Below are 17,110 nucleotides of genomic sequence, written 5' to 3' on the forward strand. Positions count from 1 at the left end.
CATGTATTTGTGAGAGTATGTGAGTATTTGTGAGAGTATTTCTGTATAGTATTTGTGAATTTGTGACATTATTTATGTGAATATTTCTGTATTGTATTTGTGAGAATATTTATGTGTGTGTGTGTAGTATTTGTGGAAATATCTGAGTATTTGTGGGAGTATTTATGTGAGTATTTCTTTATAGTAATTGTGAGAGTATTTGTGAGTGTTTGTGTATTTATGTCAGTACTTGTGAGAGTAATAATGTGAAGTATTTGTGTGACTATGTGTGTGTAGTATTTGGGACAGTACGTGTGGAGTACTTGTGAATGTTTGTGAGTATTAACATGTTTTATTAGTGAGAGTATTTGTGTATTGTATTTGTGAGAGTATTTATGTATTTGTGTGCGTATTAATGTGAGTATTTGTGTAGTATTTTTGGGGTTATTTATGTGAGTATGTGTGCAGTAGTTGTATATTTGTGAGAGTATTTATGTGTAATATTTGTGAGAGTATTTGAGCATTTGGGAGAGTATATGTAGTATTTGTGTGTAGTAATAATGTGAGTATTTCTGTATAGTATTTGTGAGAGTATTTATGTGAGTACGTGAATGTCGCATTTGTGAGAGTATTTCTGTGTAGTATGTATGAGTAGTTGTGTGTAGTATTTATGTGAGTATTTTTGAAAGTATGTACGTGAGTATTTATGTGTAGTATTTGTGAGTGTATGTGTAGTATTTGTGAGATTAATTATGTATTGTGTTAAGTATTCATGTATTTGATAGTGTATGTGTAGTATTTGTGAGATCAATTATGTATTGTGTTAAGTATTCATGTATTTGATAGAGTATGTGTGTAGCATTTGTGGGAGTATGTGAGTATTTGTAAGCGTATTTATGAATTTGAGAAAGTATTTATGTGAGTATTTCTGTATAGTATTTGTGTATTTGTGAGTGTTTGTGTATGATAGTATTAATGCGTGTATGTGCGAGAGTATTTGTGTGTAGTATTTGTGACAGTAGTCATGTGAATATTTATGTGTGGTATTTGTGAGAGTATTTGTGAGAGTAATGTGTAGTATTTGTGAGCGCATTTGTGTGTGAAATGTGTGTAGTATTTGTGAATGTTTATGTGAGTATTAATATGCCGTATTTGTGTGTTGTGGGAGTATCTATGTATTTGTGACAGTAGTAATGTGAGTATTCGTGTGTAGCATTTATGTGAGTATTTGTGTAGTATTTTTGAGAGTATTTATGTGAGTATGTGTGCAGTAGTTATTAAAGTGTTTATGTGAGTATTTGTGTAGTATTTGTATATTTGTGAGAGTATTTATGTGTAATATTTGTGAGCGTATTTGTGTGTAGTATTTGGGAGAGTATTAATGTGTAGTATGTATAAGAGTATTTGTGTTTAGTATTTATGTGAGTATTTGTGAAAGTATGTATATGAGTATTTATGTGTAGTATGAGAGTATGTGTAGTATTTTTGAGATTAATTATGTAAGTATTAGTGTGTAGTATTCATGCAGTTGTGAGAGTATGTGTGTGTAGCATTTGTGGGAGTATGAGTATTTGTGAGCGTATTTATGTGAGTATTTCAGTATAGTATTTGTGAGAATATGTATGTGTGTAGTATCTGTGGGAATATTTATGTGAGTATTTCTGTATAGTATTTCTGAGAATAATTGTGTATTTATGTGTCTAGTATTTGTATCTATATATTTGTGTGTAGTGTTTGTCAGAGGATTTATGTCAGTATATGTGAGACTATTAATGTGTAGCATTTGTGCGACGATGTGTAAGTGTAGTATCTGTGACAGTATGTGTGTAGTACTTGTGAACGTTTATGTGAGTATTAATGTGTAGTATTTGAGTGTATTTGTTAGAGTATCTATGTATTTGTGAGAGTATTAATGGAGGTATTTGTGTGTAGAATTTATGTGAGTATTTGTGTGTAGTATTTTGAGAGTATTTATGTGAGTATGTGTGCAGTAGTTGTGAAAGTGTTTATGTGAATATTTGTATATGTGTGAGAGTATTTATGTGTAATATTTATGAGAGTATTTGTGTGTATTATTTGTTTGAATATATATGTGTAGTATTTGAGAGAGAATTTATAAGTAGTATTTGGGAGAGTATTTATATGTAGTATTTGAGTATTTCTGTATAGTATTAGGGAGAGTAGTTATGTGAGTACGTGTGTGTCGTATTTGTGAGAGTATTTCTGTGTAGTATGTGTGAGAGTATTTGTGAGAGGATTCATGCGAATAATAATGTGTAGTAATTGTGAGAGTATTTATGTGAGTATTGGTGTGTATTATTCGTGGGAGTATAGTGGTTTACATTTGGTTAGTTAGTATTTGTATATTTGTCTGAGTATGTGTAATATTTGTGAGAGTAGTCATGTGAATATTTATGTGTGGTATTTGTGAGAGTATTCATGTGAGTATTTGTGAGAGTATAGTGGTTTACCTTTGGTTACTTCTGTTTTGTCCTTTTTACCCTCCCTTTGATCTAGAAGCACAAACAGACCAGACTGTACATTCTACATGTTCTTCCAAGTACTAGTAAATAAACCGTGTACTGTACCTTTAAGGAGTGTTTTTCCCATGATGCCTGGTGATGGATGTTTGATGCTCAACTTGACACGTCTTCCTCTGAGAGACAGATCACAAAGGAATACTTCAATACTTCATAAAATAATACTTCAATATTGCACAAAGGAATAATTCAATATTTCACAAAAGAATTCTTTAACATTTCACAAAAGAATACTTCAACATTTTATAAAAGAATACTTCAATATTTCAAAAAACAATACTTCAGTATTTCACAAAAGAATACGTCAATGTTTCACAAAACAATACTCCAATATTTCAGTGTACTACTTCAATATTTCACAAAAGAATATTTCAATATTTTACATACGAATACTTCAATATTTCACAAAAGAATACTTCAACATTTCACAAAAGAATACTTCAATATTTCAAAAACAATACTTCAATATTTCAAAAAACAATACTTCAATATTTCAGTGTACAACTTAAATATTTCACAAAGAATGCTTCAATATTTCACAAAGAATATTTCAATTTTTCACAAAGGAATAATTCAACATTTCACAAAAGAATACTTCAATATTGCACAAAGGAATAATTCAATATTTCACAAAAGAATACTTTAACATTTCACAAAAGAATACTTCAACATTTTAAAATAATACTTCATCCATCCATCCATCCATTTTCTACCGCTTATTCCCTTTGGGGTCGCGGGGGGCGCTGGAGCCTATCTCAGCTACAATCAATACTTCACAAAAGAATACTTCAATATTTCACAAAAGAATACTTCAATATTTCAGTGTACAACTTCAATATTTCACAAAGAATGCTTCAATATTTCACAAAGAATATTTCAATTTTTCACAAAAGAGTATTTCAATATTTTACAAAAGAATATTTAAATACTTCACAAAAGAATGCTTCAATATTTCACAAAGAATACTTCAATATTTTACAAAAGAATACTTCACAAATAATATTTCAATACTTCACAAAAGGATACTTCAATATTTTCCCAAAGGAATACTTCACTATTTGACAAGAGAATACTTCACTAGTTCACAAAATAATATTTCACAAAAGAATACTTCAATATTTCAGTGTACAACTTCAATATTTCACAAAGAATGCTTCAATGTTTCACAAAGAATATTTCAATTTTTCACAAAAGATTACTTCAATATTTTACAAAATAATATTTAAATACTTCACAAAAGAATACTTCACATAGAATACTTCAATATTTTACAAAAGAATACTTCAATATTTCACAAAGAATATTTCAATACTTCACAAAAGAATACTTCAATATTTCACAAGGAATACTTCAATATTTTCACAAAGTAATACTTCAATATTTGACAAGAGAATACTTCACTATTTCAGAAAGAATACTTCACTAGTTCACAAAAGAATAATTCAATATTTCACAAAAGAATACTTCAATATTTCACAAAGAATATTTCAATACTTCACAAAAGAATAATTCAATACTTCACAAGGAATAATTCAATACTTCACAAAGAATGCTTCAATATTTCACAAAATAATACTTCAAACTTTCACAAAGAATACTTCAATATTTTACAAAAGAATACTTCAATATTTCACAAAGAATAATTCAATACTTCACAAGGAATACTTCAATATTTTCACAAAGAATACTTCACTAGTTCACAAAAGAATAATTCAATATTTCACAAAAGAATACTTCAATAATTTACAAAATATTATTTCACAAAAGAATACTTCAATATTGCACAAAGGAATAATTCAATATTTCACAAAAGAATACTTTAACATTTCACAAAAGAATACTTCAACATTTTAAAATAATACTTCATCCATCCATCCATCCATTTTCTACCGCTTATTCCCTTTGGGGTCGCGGGGGGCGCTGGAGCCTATCTCAGCTACAATCAATACTTCACAAAAGAATACTTCAATATTTCACAAAAGAATACTTCAATATTTCAGTGTACAACTTCAATATTTCACAAAGAATGCTTCAATATTTCACAAAGAATATTTCAATTTTTCACAAAAGAGTATTTCAATATTTTACAAAAGAATATTTAAATACTTCACAAAAGAATGCTTCAATATTTCACAAAGAATACTTCAATATTTTACAAAAGAATACTTCACAAATAATATTTCAATACTTCACAAAAGGATACTTCAATATTTTCCCAAAGGAATACTTCACTATTTGACAAGAGAATACTTCACTAGTTCACAAAATAATATTTCACTAAAGAATACTTCAATATTTCAGTGTACAACTTCAATATTTCACAAAGAATGCTTCAATGTTTCACAAAGAATATTTCAATTTTTCACAAAAGATTACTTCAATATTTTACAAAATAATATTTAAATACTTCACAAAAGAATACTTCACATAGAATACTTCAATATTTTACAAAAGAATACTTCAATATTTCACAAAGAATATTTCAATACTTCACAAAAGAATACTTCAATATTTCACAAGGAATACTTCAATATTTTCACAAAGTAATACTTCAATATTTGACAAGAGAATACTTCACTATTTCAGAAAGAATACTTCACTAGTTCACAAAAGAATAATTCAATATTTCACAAAAGAATACTTCAATATTTCACAAAGAATATTTCAATACTTCACAAAAGAATAATTCAATACTTCACAAGGAATAATTCAATACTTCACAAAGAATGCTTCAATATTTCACAAAATAATACTTCAAACTTTCACAAAGAATACTTCAATATTTTACAAAAGAATACTTCAATATTTCACAAAGAATATTTCAATACTTCACAAAAGAATAATTCAATACTTCACAGGGAATACTTCAATATTTTCACAAAGAATACTTCACTAGTTCACAAAAGAATAATTCAATATTTCACAAAAGAATACTTCAATAATTTACAAAATATTATTTCACAAAAGAATACTTCAATATTTTACAAAAGAATACTTCAATACTTCACAAAGAATACTTCAATATTTTACAAAGAATGCTTCACTATTTCACAAAGAATACTTCAATATTTCACAAAAGAAATCTAATATAACTTTCAGAACTATTTTACAATACTTTCTGTGATATCGCAACCTAATTCTTATTATGATCTTTTACCAAAAAAAATTCACAAAATAAGATCTTTTAAAACAGTTTAAAACTTATTTTTTTTAATATTTTGACTTTATTTTTGTAATATTACAACTTTATTTTGGTAAAATTACAGTTTTTACAAAATTATAACTTTCAGAACAATTTTACAATACTTCCTGTGATTTCAAAGCTTAACTTTTAATATGATCTTTTACATTTTTAAGAAAGTGAGAACTTTTAAAACTGTTTAAAACTTTTTCTTGCAGTATTCGGACTTAATTTTTTTAATATTAAAACTTTATTTTGGTAAAATGATAACGTTCAGAACTATTTTACAATACTTCCTGTGATTTCACAACTTAACTCTTATTATGATCTTTTACATATTTTTTTTTACAAAATAAGAACTTTTAAAATGATGTAAAACTTTTTTCTTGCAATATTGTGACTTTATTTTAGTAATATTACAACTTTATTTTGGTAAAATTACAGCTGTTTTTATATTATAACTTTTAGAACTATTTTACAATACTTCCTGTGACATAGCAACCTAATTCTTATTTAGATTTTTTAAGTTGTTTACAAAATGAGAACTTTTAAAACTGTTTTGAAAAAATTTCTTGCAATATTCTGACTTTCTTTTTTTAACATTACAACTTTATTTTGGTAATATTACAGTTGTTTTTACAAAATTATAACTTTCAGAAGTATTTTACAATACTTCCTGTGATTTCACAGCTTAACTCTTATTATGATCTTTTTTATAAAGTGAGAACTTTTAAAACTGTTTAAAACTTGTTCTGGCAGTATTCAGACTTAATTTTTTTCATATTACAACTTTATTTTGGTAAAATTACAGTTGTTTTTGTAAAACTATTACTTTCAGAACTATTTTACAATACTTCCTGTGATTTCACAACTTAACTCTTATGATCTTTTACATTTTTTACAAAATAAGAACTTTTAAAACGATTTAAAACCTTTTTCTTGCAATATTGTGACTTTATTTTAGTAATATTACAACTTTGTTTTGGTAAAATTACAGCTGTTTTTATAAAATTATAACTTTCAGAACTATTTTACAATACTTCCTGTGATATTGCAACCTAATTTGTATTTAGATTTTTTAAATTTTTTACAAAATGAGAACTTTTAAAACTGTTTAACACTTTTTTTTTTGCAAAAGTCCCACTTTATTTTTGTAATATTACAACTTTATTTTGGTAAAATTACAGTTGCTTTTACAAAATTATAACTTTCAGAACTATTTTACAATACTTCCTATGCTATTACAACCCAATTTTTATTAAGATGTTTTACTTTTTTTTTTAAGTGAGAACTTTTAAAACTGTTTAAAACTTTTTCTTGCAATAGTCTGACTTTATTTTTGTAAAATTACAACTTTATTTTGGTAAAATTAGTTTTCTTTTTTAATAAAATTATAACTTTCAGAACTACAGGTAAAAGCCAGTAAATTAGAATATTTTGAAAAACTTGATTTATTTCAGTAATTGCATTCAAAAGGTGTAACTTGTACATTATATTTATTCATTGCACTCAGACTGATGCATTCAAATGTTTATTTCATTTAATTTTGATGATTTGAAGTGGCAACAAATGAAAATCCAAAATTCCGTGTGTCACAAAATTAGAATATTACTTAAGGCTAATACAAAAAAGGGATTTTTAGAAATGTTGGCCAACTGAAAAGTATGAAAATGAAAAATATGAGCATGTACAGTACTCAATAGTTGGTTGGAGCTCCTTTTGCCTCAATTACTGCGTTAATGCGGCGTGGCATGGAGTCGATGAGTTTCTGGCACTGCTCAGGTGTTATGAGAGCCCAGGTTGCTCTGATAGTGGCCTTCAACTCTTCTGCGTTTTTGGGTCTGGCATTCTGCATCTTCCTTTTCACAATACCCCACAGATTTTCTATGGGGCTAAGGTCAGGGGAGTTGGCGGGCCAATTTAGAACAGAAATACCATGGTCCGTAAACCAGGCACGGGTAGATTTTGCGCTGTGTGCAGGCGCCAAGTCCTGTTGGAACTTGAAATCTCCATCTCCATAGAGCAGGTCAGCAGCAGGAAGCATGAAGTGCTCTAAAACTTGCTGATAGACGGCTGCGTTGACCCTGGATCTCAGGAAACAGAGTGGACCGACACCAGCAGATGACATGGCACCCCAAACCATCACCCAACCATGCAAATTTTGCATTTCCTTTGGAAATCGAGGTCCCAGAGTCTGGAGGAAGACAGGAGAGGCACAGGATCCACGTTGCCTGAAGTCTAGTGTAAAGTTTCCACCATCAGTGATGGTTTGGGGTGCCATGTCATCTGCTGGTGTCGGTCCACTCTGTTTCCTGAGATCCAGGGTCAACGCAGCCGTCTACCAGCAAGTTTTAGAGCACTTCATGCTTCCTGCTGCTGACCTGCTCTATGGAGATGGAGATTTCAAGTTCCAACAGGACTTGGCGCCTGCACACAGCGCAAAATCTACCCGTGCCTGGTTTACGGACCATGGTATTTCTGTTCTAAATTGGCCCGCCAACTCCCCTGACCTTAGCCCCATAGAAAATCTGTGGGGTATTGTGAAAAGGAAGATGCAGAATGCCAGACCCAAAAACGCAGAAGAGTTGAAGGCCACTATCAGAGCAACCTGGGCTCTCATAACACCTGAGCAGTGCCAGAAACTCATCGACTCCATGCCACGCCGCATTAACGCAGTAATTGAGGTAAAAGGAGCTCCAACCAAGTATTGAGTATTGGAGATGCTCATATTTTTCATTTTCATACTTTTCAGTTGGCCAACATTTCTAAAAATCCCTTTTTTGTATTAGCCTTAAGTAATATTCTAATTTTGTGACACACGGAATATTGGATTTTCATTTGTTGCCACTTCAAATCATCAAAATTAAATGAAATAAACATTTGAATGCATTAGTCTGTGTGCAATGAATAAATATAATGTACAAGTTACACCTTTTGAATGCAATTACTGAAATAAATCAAGTTTTTCAAAATATTCTAATTTACTGGCTTTTACCTGTATTTTACAATACTTCCTGTGCTATTACAACTTAACTCTTATTATGATCTTTTACATTTTTTATAAAGTGACAACTTTTAAAACAGTTTGAAACTTTTGTCTTGCAGTAGTCCGACTTTATTTTTGTAATATTACTACTTTATTTTGTAAAATGACAGTTGTTTTTATTAAATTATAACAATATTTCCCATGATATCACAACTTAATTCTCATTATGATCTTTTATTTGAACTACATTTTTAGTAAAGTGAGACTTTTTCTTGCAATATTCTGACTATATTATTGTAATTATTTTTGTAAAATGACATAGGCTCCAGCACTCCCCGCGACCCCGAAAGGGACAAGCGGTAGAAAATGGATGGATGGGACATTATTCAAATTCATTTGAAATTGACATCATTCCAATAGGAGTTTTACGTTTCTCTATCGATTAATACGAGACGGATCGGCCAACAAACCCCCACATATGTTATACCATCGTGAAGATCTCACTCGCGCCCACTGGCAACATTTCGTGTTACCATGGTGACGCTATTCACAAATAAAAAAAGGGCCAATTGAATGGGTACATACCCTTTTAATGGACGATTGCTCTGAGACAAACGCCAAAAAGAGAAGATTACCTCCTCTTGTAGCTCAGCCATACTTTCACGTAGCTCGGTGCTTACTTACTGTAACATCTCATTTTATTCACACACGTGTTTACTTTCGACACAAGCTAACTGATAGCATGCTAACGCTAGTTTGCTTGCATGCTAACATAAACATGATATTTTTTCAGCTAAATTTGCTTCCGATTACCCCAGAGTCAAATAAAAATAACTTGGTACGTGACACTTGTAACTGTTAGCATGCAAACGTTATTTGCTGTTTTCTTTACTTCCGCAGCCATGCACCTTACAGCCGTGTTACTTGATATGTGAGACGTGCTAACTGCCAACGCTAGCACACATGCTAAGAGTTACATTTTAATGTACGCGTGCTAATATTTTAGGCTAGCTCTATAGCTCATTTTGTACGGTCACTCCTAAAACTCACGGATTCAGGCACTCGGCGCCATCTTAAAAGCACGGCGCCTTTCAAGGACCCCCCGTCCAGCGGTCCATAGCAGGCCCATCCAAAAATCTGCAGGAATTTTCTAGTTCGGAGAATATTGTTGTAGTTTGAAATTTGCCGGAGGCTAAAGTGACTTTGAATTATGTATAGAGATGTACGATATTATCGGTCGATAAATGCTTTAAAATGTAATATCGGAAATGATCGGTATCGGTTTCAAAAAGTAAAATTTATGACTTTCTAAAACGCCGCTGTACGGCGTGGTACACGGACGTAGGGAGAAGTACAGTGCGCCAATAAACTTTAAAGGCACTATCTACGGCTTTTCACACACAAAAGTGAATGCAACGCATACTTGGTCAACAGCCATACGGGTCACACGGAGGGTGGCCGTATAAACAACTTTAACACTGTTACAAATATGCGCCACACTGTGAACCCACACCAAACAAGAACGACAAACACATTTCGGGAGAACATCCGCACCGTAACACAACAGAACAAATACCCAGAAACCCTTTCAGCACTAACTCTTCTGGGACGCTACAATATACACCCCCCTCCCGCTACCCTCTACCCCCAAACCCCGCCCACCTCAACCTCCTCATGCTCTCTCAGGGAGAGCATGTCCCAAATTCCAATCTGCTTTTTTGAGGCATGTTTAAAAAAAAAAAAAAGCACATTGTGACTTCAATAATAAATATGGCAGTGCCATGTTGGCATTTTTTTCCCCATAACTTGAGTTGATTTATTTTGGAAAACCTTGTTACATTGTTTAATGCATCCAGCGGGGCATCACAACAAAATTAGGCATAATAATGTGTTAATTCCACGACTGTATATATCGGTAATTAAGAGTTGGACAATATCGGAATATCGGCAAAAAAGCCATTATCGGACATCTCTAATTATGTACAAATCCAAAAAGAGGGAACATTTAAATTTATTAGAGTAGTGTGAAAAATGGCAACTTTATTTATATGCGAACAAAACAACTTTCCTGCATTTTCTGCGTGCAATTTGAACTTTGTACTTCATCTTTGTATTGATATGAATGTACCAAAGGATCCAAAAGCTAATTAAAATCAAGTTGCTTAATTATAATTATTATTCCACCACATAAATGCAAGAATACAATGCTTGAGTATTATTATTATTATTACTGTACAAGTGGGCGTGCTCACTTTAACACACTCCTCGGTAGGGAAGTGAACGCAACCTTTTGTCAGCTGGAAATAATTAATAATAATAATAATAATGCCAAATGTTATGTAATAATGGGATTATTAAGACCGTATATTTTGCAATGTAAAGTCCTAACTACTGGAGGAGCTAACGTTGTGTTCGTTTCATCTCCTGTCTGGGAGAAATAATCAATAAATACGAATATTGGTGACGTGTGCGATTACGCCATGGTGTTCCAGGTGATAGCCGCAGCCCGGTGTTGACAAGAGTGCGACGACGCCATAGTGTTCCAGGTGATAGCCGGAGCCCAGTGTTGACAAGTGAGCCGCTCTTGCTAACCAGAAAGCTAGCTTTAAGTCCTCCTCGCCGTTATCGACCACTATAGAGCCCGCCTTCCGCTCTCCCTGACTCGGCGTCGCACTCGTCGCGCTTCGGCGCGCACCAGCAACTTACCAGGGTCCGTGTGTCCGGTGGAAGAATGTTGAAGAAGATGTTTGTCTGCTAATCGCCAGCTGCCATTTTTTTCCCTCCTCCAAGTGTTGCGCGCATGTCAGGCGCGCCAAAGATCGTCTGCCTCAGCGAGGCGACGCGTGGGCGGGGCGACCGGGGACGAGCAGCCGAGTCGGCCAATTGGCTCTCGGGGTGTTCAACCGCTCAGCCAATCACAAGTCGTTGTGGTAACCCAGGCGGTATTTGCTACGCCGTCAAGCTGGACGAGTAGCACATCTTCTCTTTTGTTGGATCTTTGCAACTATAGCGTCCCTCTTCTCCCGTTCAAAACAAATACCACAACTTCAATACATTTATTGATATAATACGTGTACACAGTCACTGATTGAACAATTTATGATCTAAAATTATAAAATATCATTGTACTTTTACAGCATTTTCGTTAAAAATAATAAGTATTTAAAATAACGCCTTTTAAAAAGGATTGGACTTCCATCCAATCATTTTCTACCGCTTGCCCCTTTCAGGGTTATTCAGTATTATAGTTTTCATGTTGTATGCCCTTTTTGTCAAGGAAAACATTTCGGTTTTCCTCCAAAAATGTTTAATATTTTATGTTGGAGCCTTAAATGAATAAATAATTCTTAACCACATTGATTTTGGTTCAGTATTGTTTTTGAAAAGGGCCCCACCCTTAAAAGTGTTAATAATAAGTCATATATCAATATATTGTTATGTACAAGGGGAGTAGACGGCACAGACAACAAGGGAGTCAAATATAGTTCCATGATTTATTTAAATATATTCACTAATATATATCATACTTGCCAACCCTCCCGAATTTTCCGGGAGACTCCCGAAATTCAGCGCCTCTCCCGAAAACCTCCCAGGACAAATATTCTCCCGAAAATCTCCCGATTCTCAGCCGGAGCTGGAAGCCACGCCCCCTCCAGCTCCATGCGGACCTGAGTGAGGACAGCCTTTTTTCATGACGGGAGGACAACAGGGTGACAAGAACTAAATCATCCAGACTAGAGATAAATTGTAGTATTATGTTTATTTAACCTAAAAATAAATATATTTATTAATTTAAAAAAAATTTAAAAAAAAATAAATACATTTTTACTATATTTTGCTAAAAACATCAAAATTAATTGTATTTTTATTTGTATTTTTCGAGACTCCTTATTACATCCATTCATATAATTATACATTAAAATAAACATATTTGAAATAATTGATTTTAAATTATCATAATTGTAACTGTTGCTACTAATAATTTAATATAATTTGTTTTATTTCTCTAAAAACAGAATAATAAGTTAAGTTCATAAAAAGGGAATTCAAATCAAAATGCATAAAAGTTCATAAGAAGGCTATATTTAAGTTACTATGGTTAAAAATGCAGAGGTGGGTAGTAACGCGCTACATTTACTCCGTTACATCTACTTGAGTAACTTTTGGGATAAATTGTACTTCTAAGAGTAGTTTTAATGCAACATACTTTTACTTTTACTTAAGTATATTTATAGAGAAGGAACGCTACTTTTATCTACATTCAGCTCGCTACTCGCTACTAATTTTTATCGATCTGTTAATGCACGCTTTGTTTGTTTTGGTCTGTCAGACAGACCTTCAAAGTGCCTGCCTTACTGGTGACGTTCCACTTCGTTCCACCAATCAGATGCAGTCACTGGTGACGTTGGACCAATCAAACAGAGCCAGGTGGTCACATGACCTGACTTAAACAAGTTGAAAAACTTATTGGGGTGTTACCATTTAGTGGTCAATTGTACGGAATGTGTACTGTACTGTGCAATCTAATAATACAAGTTCCAATCAATCAATCAAAAGTGTGAAGGAAAAAAGATACTTGTTTTATTTCAACCGTACCATCAAAAGCCTCAAGACTGACCGCACATGAGGACGTTCCTGTCTTCACAATAAAAGTGCCGCGCCATCGCGCCTGCGCTTTCAAAACAAGAGTCTCCGAAAGCCAGCGTAAACAAGCTAGCAAGCTACGGAGTTTGACACCAATATATTTCTTGTAAAGTGTATAAAAACGAATATGGAAGCTGGACAAATAGGATGCCAAAAACCAACCACTTTCATGTGGTATTAGACAGAAAGGAGGAACTTTTCTTCTCCTCCATTTGAAAACGTGGACGTTATCATCACGACTGTCTGATTACAATCAACGCAAGTCATCAGAATCAGGTAATACACCAACTTATATTCTTGTCTTCATTAAAGAAAGGAATCTATATGTTAAACATGCATGTATATTCATTAAAACACCTTTAACATGTAAACAAAAACAGCAAAATAAATACTTATAAATTATATACTGTATATATCAATGTATATGTATGTATGTATGTATATATATATATATATATATATATATATATATATATATATATATATATATATATATATATGATATGAGTGTGTATGTTACTCATCAGTTACTCAGTACTTGAGTAGTTTTTTCACAACATACTTTTTACTTTTACTCAAGTAAATATTTGGGTGACTACTCCTTACTTTTACTTGAGTAATAAATCTCTAAAGTAACAGTACTCTTACTTGAGTACAATTTCTGGCTACTCTACCCACCTCTGTAAAAATGTAATTTCATGCCTTTTTGTTAAGTTTGTGGGCATACTTTTATTTTGAAGTGTCTCGTTTGGTCTGTCGTCTGATGTAAGGAAGCTACTTCCGAGTATGAGTAAACATTTTGATGCCATGTGAAGGCAGAAAGAGAGAGACTGACTGTCCCAAAGACTAAAAAGTGTCACAAGGACTCTAAGCGTTTGGGCTATAAGAGCCTGAAGATCACAATTTCCTCCTAAAAGAAGCATGCAGGCCAACGAGGTATTTGTTTGTCATTTCTATTTGTATTTACTTCGGTAAAATGTTCGATCCACATGCTGTGCATGTTGTTATTTTTACGTTTATAACGTGCTTTATTTTATTTCAGTTTTCACGGTGAATTTGAAGGGAAAGGAAGCCTTCAAATAAATCAGTTCAAGAAAGCCATTGTGTCTGTGCTATTTGGAGGGAGTTACAATAATAATTCATTTAAAATGACCATATTTAATTATTAAAATAATTGCTTGTTTATCAACAACTTTAGCATTTTATTCATTACATTTTGAAACTCTCAGAAGCCAAGTTATGTTATATTCATTAATATTTATTTATGCAAGTTTGAGGTATCAATTATCTAAACACAGTTTGTTTGCATATTTTCAGGATGTAGATATATATATATATATATATATATATATATATATATATATATATATATATATATATATGTATGAAATACTTGACTTGGTGAATTCTAGCTGTCAATATACTCCTCCCCTCGCAACCACGCCCCCGACCACGCCCCGCCCCGCCCCCGACCACGCCCCCACCCCCCACCTCCCGAAATCAGAGGTCTCAAGGTTGGCAAGTATGATATATATATATATATATATATATATATATATATATATATATATATATATATATATATATATATATAAAAATAAATAATATTAATAAACAAGGGTATGGAGTGTGACGATTCCAAAGTGAGTGTGCGTGAGACTGTGTGGTAATTAACCTTCATACCGACAGCCATCAGACTGTATAATGCATATGTTCCTTTTGACTGTACATGTACTGTAAATGTACAATGTATTTATATTATTCACATGTGAATAATGCTGTATAATAGACTGTATGTATATTATTCACATGTAAAAAAAAAAATACCTAAGTGTTTATTGTCTATTGCTGAATTTACCCCGAGGGATCAATAAAGAACTTTCTATTTTTATTCTATTCTACAAACCCCGTTTCCATCTGAGTCGGGAAATTGTGTTAGATGTAAATATAAACGGAATACAATGATTTGCAAATCCTTTTCAACCCATATTCAGTTGAATATGCTACAAAGACAACATATGTGATGTTCAAACTGATAAACTTTTTTTTTTGTGCAAATAATCATTAACTTGCGTGAGCAAATTGTTGAACAGTTTAAGAAAAAACTTTCTCAACCAGCTATTGCAAGGGATTAAGGGATTTCACCATCTACGGTCCGTAATATCATCAAAGGGTTCAGAGAATCTGGAGAAATCACTGCACGTAAGCAGCTAAGCCCGTGACCTTCCATCCCTCAGGCTGTACTGCATCAACAAGCGGCATCATTGTGTAAAGGATATCACCACATGGGCTCAGGAACACTTCAGAAACCCACTGTCAGTAACTACAGTTGGTCACTACATCTGTAAGTGCAAGTTAGAACTCTCCTTTGCAAGGCGAAAACCGTTTATCAACAACACCCAGAAACGCTGTCGGCTTCGCTGGGCCTGAGCTCATCTAAGATGGACTGATACAAAGTGGAAAAGTGTTCTGTGGTCTGACGAGTCCACATTTCAAATTGTTTTTGGAAACTGTGGACGTCGTGTCCTCCGGACCAAAGACGAGGATTCTTATAGGCGCAAAGTGTAAAAGCCAGCATGTGTGATGGTATGGGGGTGTATTAGTGCCCAAGACATGGGTAACTTACACATCTGTGAAGGCGCCATTAATGCTGAAAGGTACATACAGGTTTTGGAGCAATATATGTTGCCATCCAAGCAACGTTACCATGGACGCCCCTGCTTATTTCAGCAAGACAATGCCAAGCCACGTCTTACATCAAGGTGGCTTCATAGTAAAAGAGTGCGGGTACTAGACTGGCCTGCCTGTAGTCCAGACCTGTCTCCCATTGAAAATGTGTGGCGCATTATGAAGCCTAAAATAGCACAACGGAGACCCCCGGACTGTTGAACAACTTAAGCTGTACATCAAGCAAGAATGGGAAAGAATTCCACCTGAGAAGCTTCAAAAATGTGTCTCCTCAGTTCCCAAACCTTTACTGAGTGTTGTTAAAAGGAAAGGCCATGTAACACAGTGGTGAACATGCCCTTTCCCAACTACTTTGTCACGTGTTGCAGCCATGAAATTGTAAGTTAATTATTATTTGCAAAACAAAATAAAGTTTATGAGTTTGAACATCAAATATGTTGTCTTTGTAGTGAATTCAACTGAATATGGGTTGAAAATGATTTGCAAATCATTGTATTCCGTTTATATTTACATCTAACACAATTTCCCAACTCATATGGAAACAGGGTTTGTATTGTAACTGTTGAGTGTTACCGTTAGTGTTGAGTGAGAGGCGGAGGATCAAGCGGGACAATACAAGCTCGGCGGAAGGGTCTAGATCCAAGAGGCAGTCAGGAAAGCAGAGGGACCAAGGAAAAGACGAGACACACAGCTGTTGGTCTGGTCAGGTCTGCTGTTGGAGCGACAAGGAGTACACGAGACGGGGGAGAAAACACAGAGAGAGCAGGATTGCATATAGCGTGGAATACGGCTTACTGTACAGGACAGGTAGCTACGTTCTGGCACGGGATAGCAGGTTGTGCAGGCTTATGAAGGCGGTCCTCTGATCAACCACAGGTGCGCTGATTCCTCTTGGAGGTGAGCTCATCAGAGCGCACAGATTGGAATGCGCCCTGGCTGTGACATATATATTATTTGTACTTTCAACACTTATATCTGTACATCAATTTCAGGTCTATGCGTCAATTATAGGTTCTTATTCTTTTTTTTTAATGTTTTAGACTCTTTTTTTTTGGTGTACAAAATGTCAGGCTTGTCCCTGACAGTTTGGTC

The 17,110-nt window shown here is 33.6% G+C and overlaps 1 protein-coding gene across 2 annotated transcripts in view; it reads right to left on the reverse strand.

The window, feature by feature from the left end:
• Positions 1-11,534, reverse strand: part of LOC133617524 (sex comb on midleg-like protein 2) — a 70,779-nt gene extending 59,245 nt beyond the window's left edge. For both annotated transcript variants that reach the window (XM_061977509.2, XM_061977510.2), the window contains exons 1-3: positions 11,393-11,534; positions 2,568-2,635; positions 2,451-2,492 (exon numbers count right to left, since the gene is read on the reverse strand). In XM_061977509.2, the coding sequence (XP_061833493.1) occupies positions 2,451-2,492; positions 2,568-2,589 (64 nt within the window). In that variant the 5' untranslated portion in view covers positions 2,590-2,635; positions 11,393-11,534. The remainder of the gene's footprint in view (positions 1-2,450; positions 2,493-2,567; positions 2,636-11,392) is intronic.
• Positions 11,535-17,110: the final 5,576 nt, after the last annotated feature.

Source organism: Nerophis lumbriciformis, linkage group LG18 (assembly GCF_033978685.3).
Source record: "Nerophis lumbriciformis linkage group LG18, RoL_Nlum_v2.1, whole genome shotgun sequence".
Lineage (NCBI taxonomy): Eukaryota > Metazoa > Chordata > Actinopteri > Syngnathiformes > Syngnathidae > Nerophis > Nerophis lumbriciformis.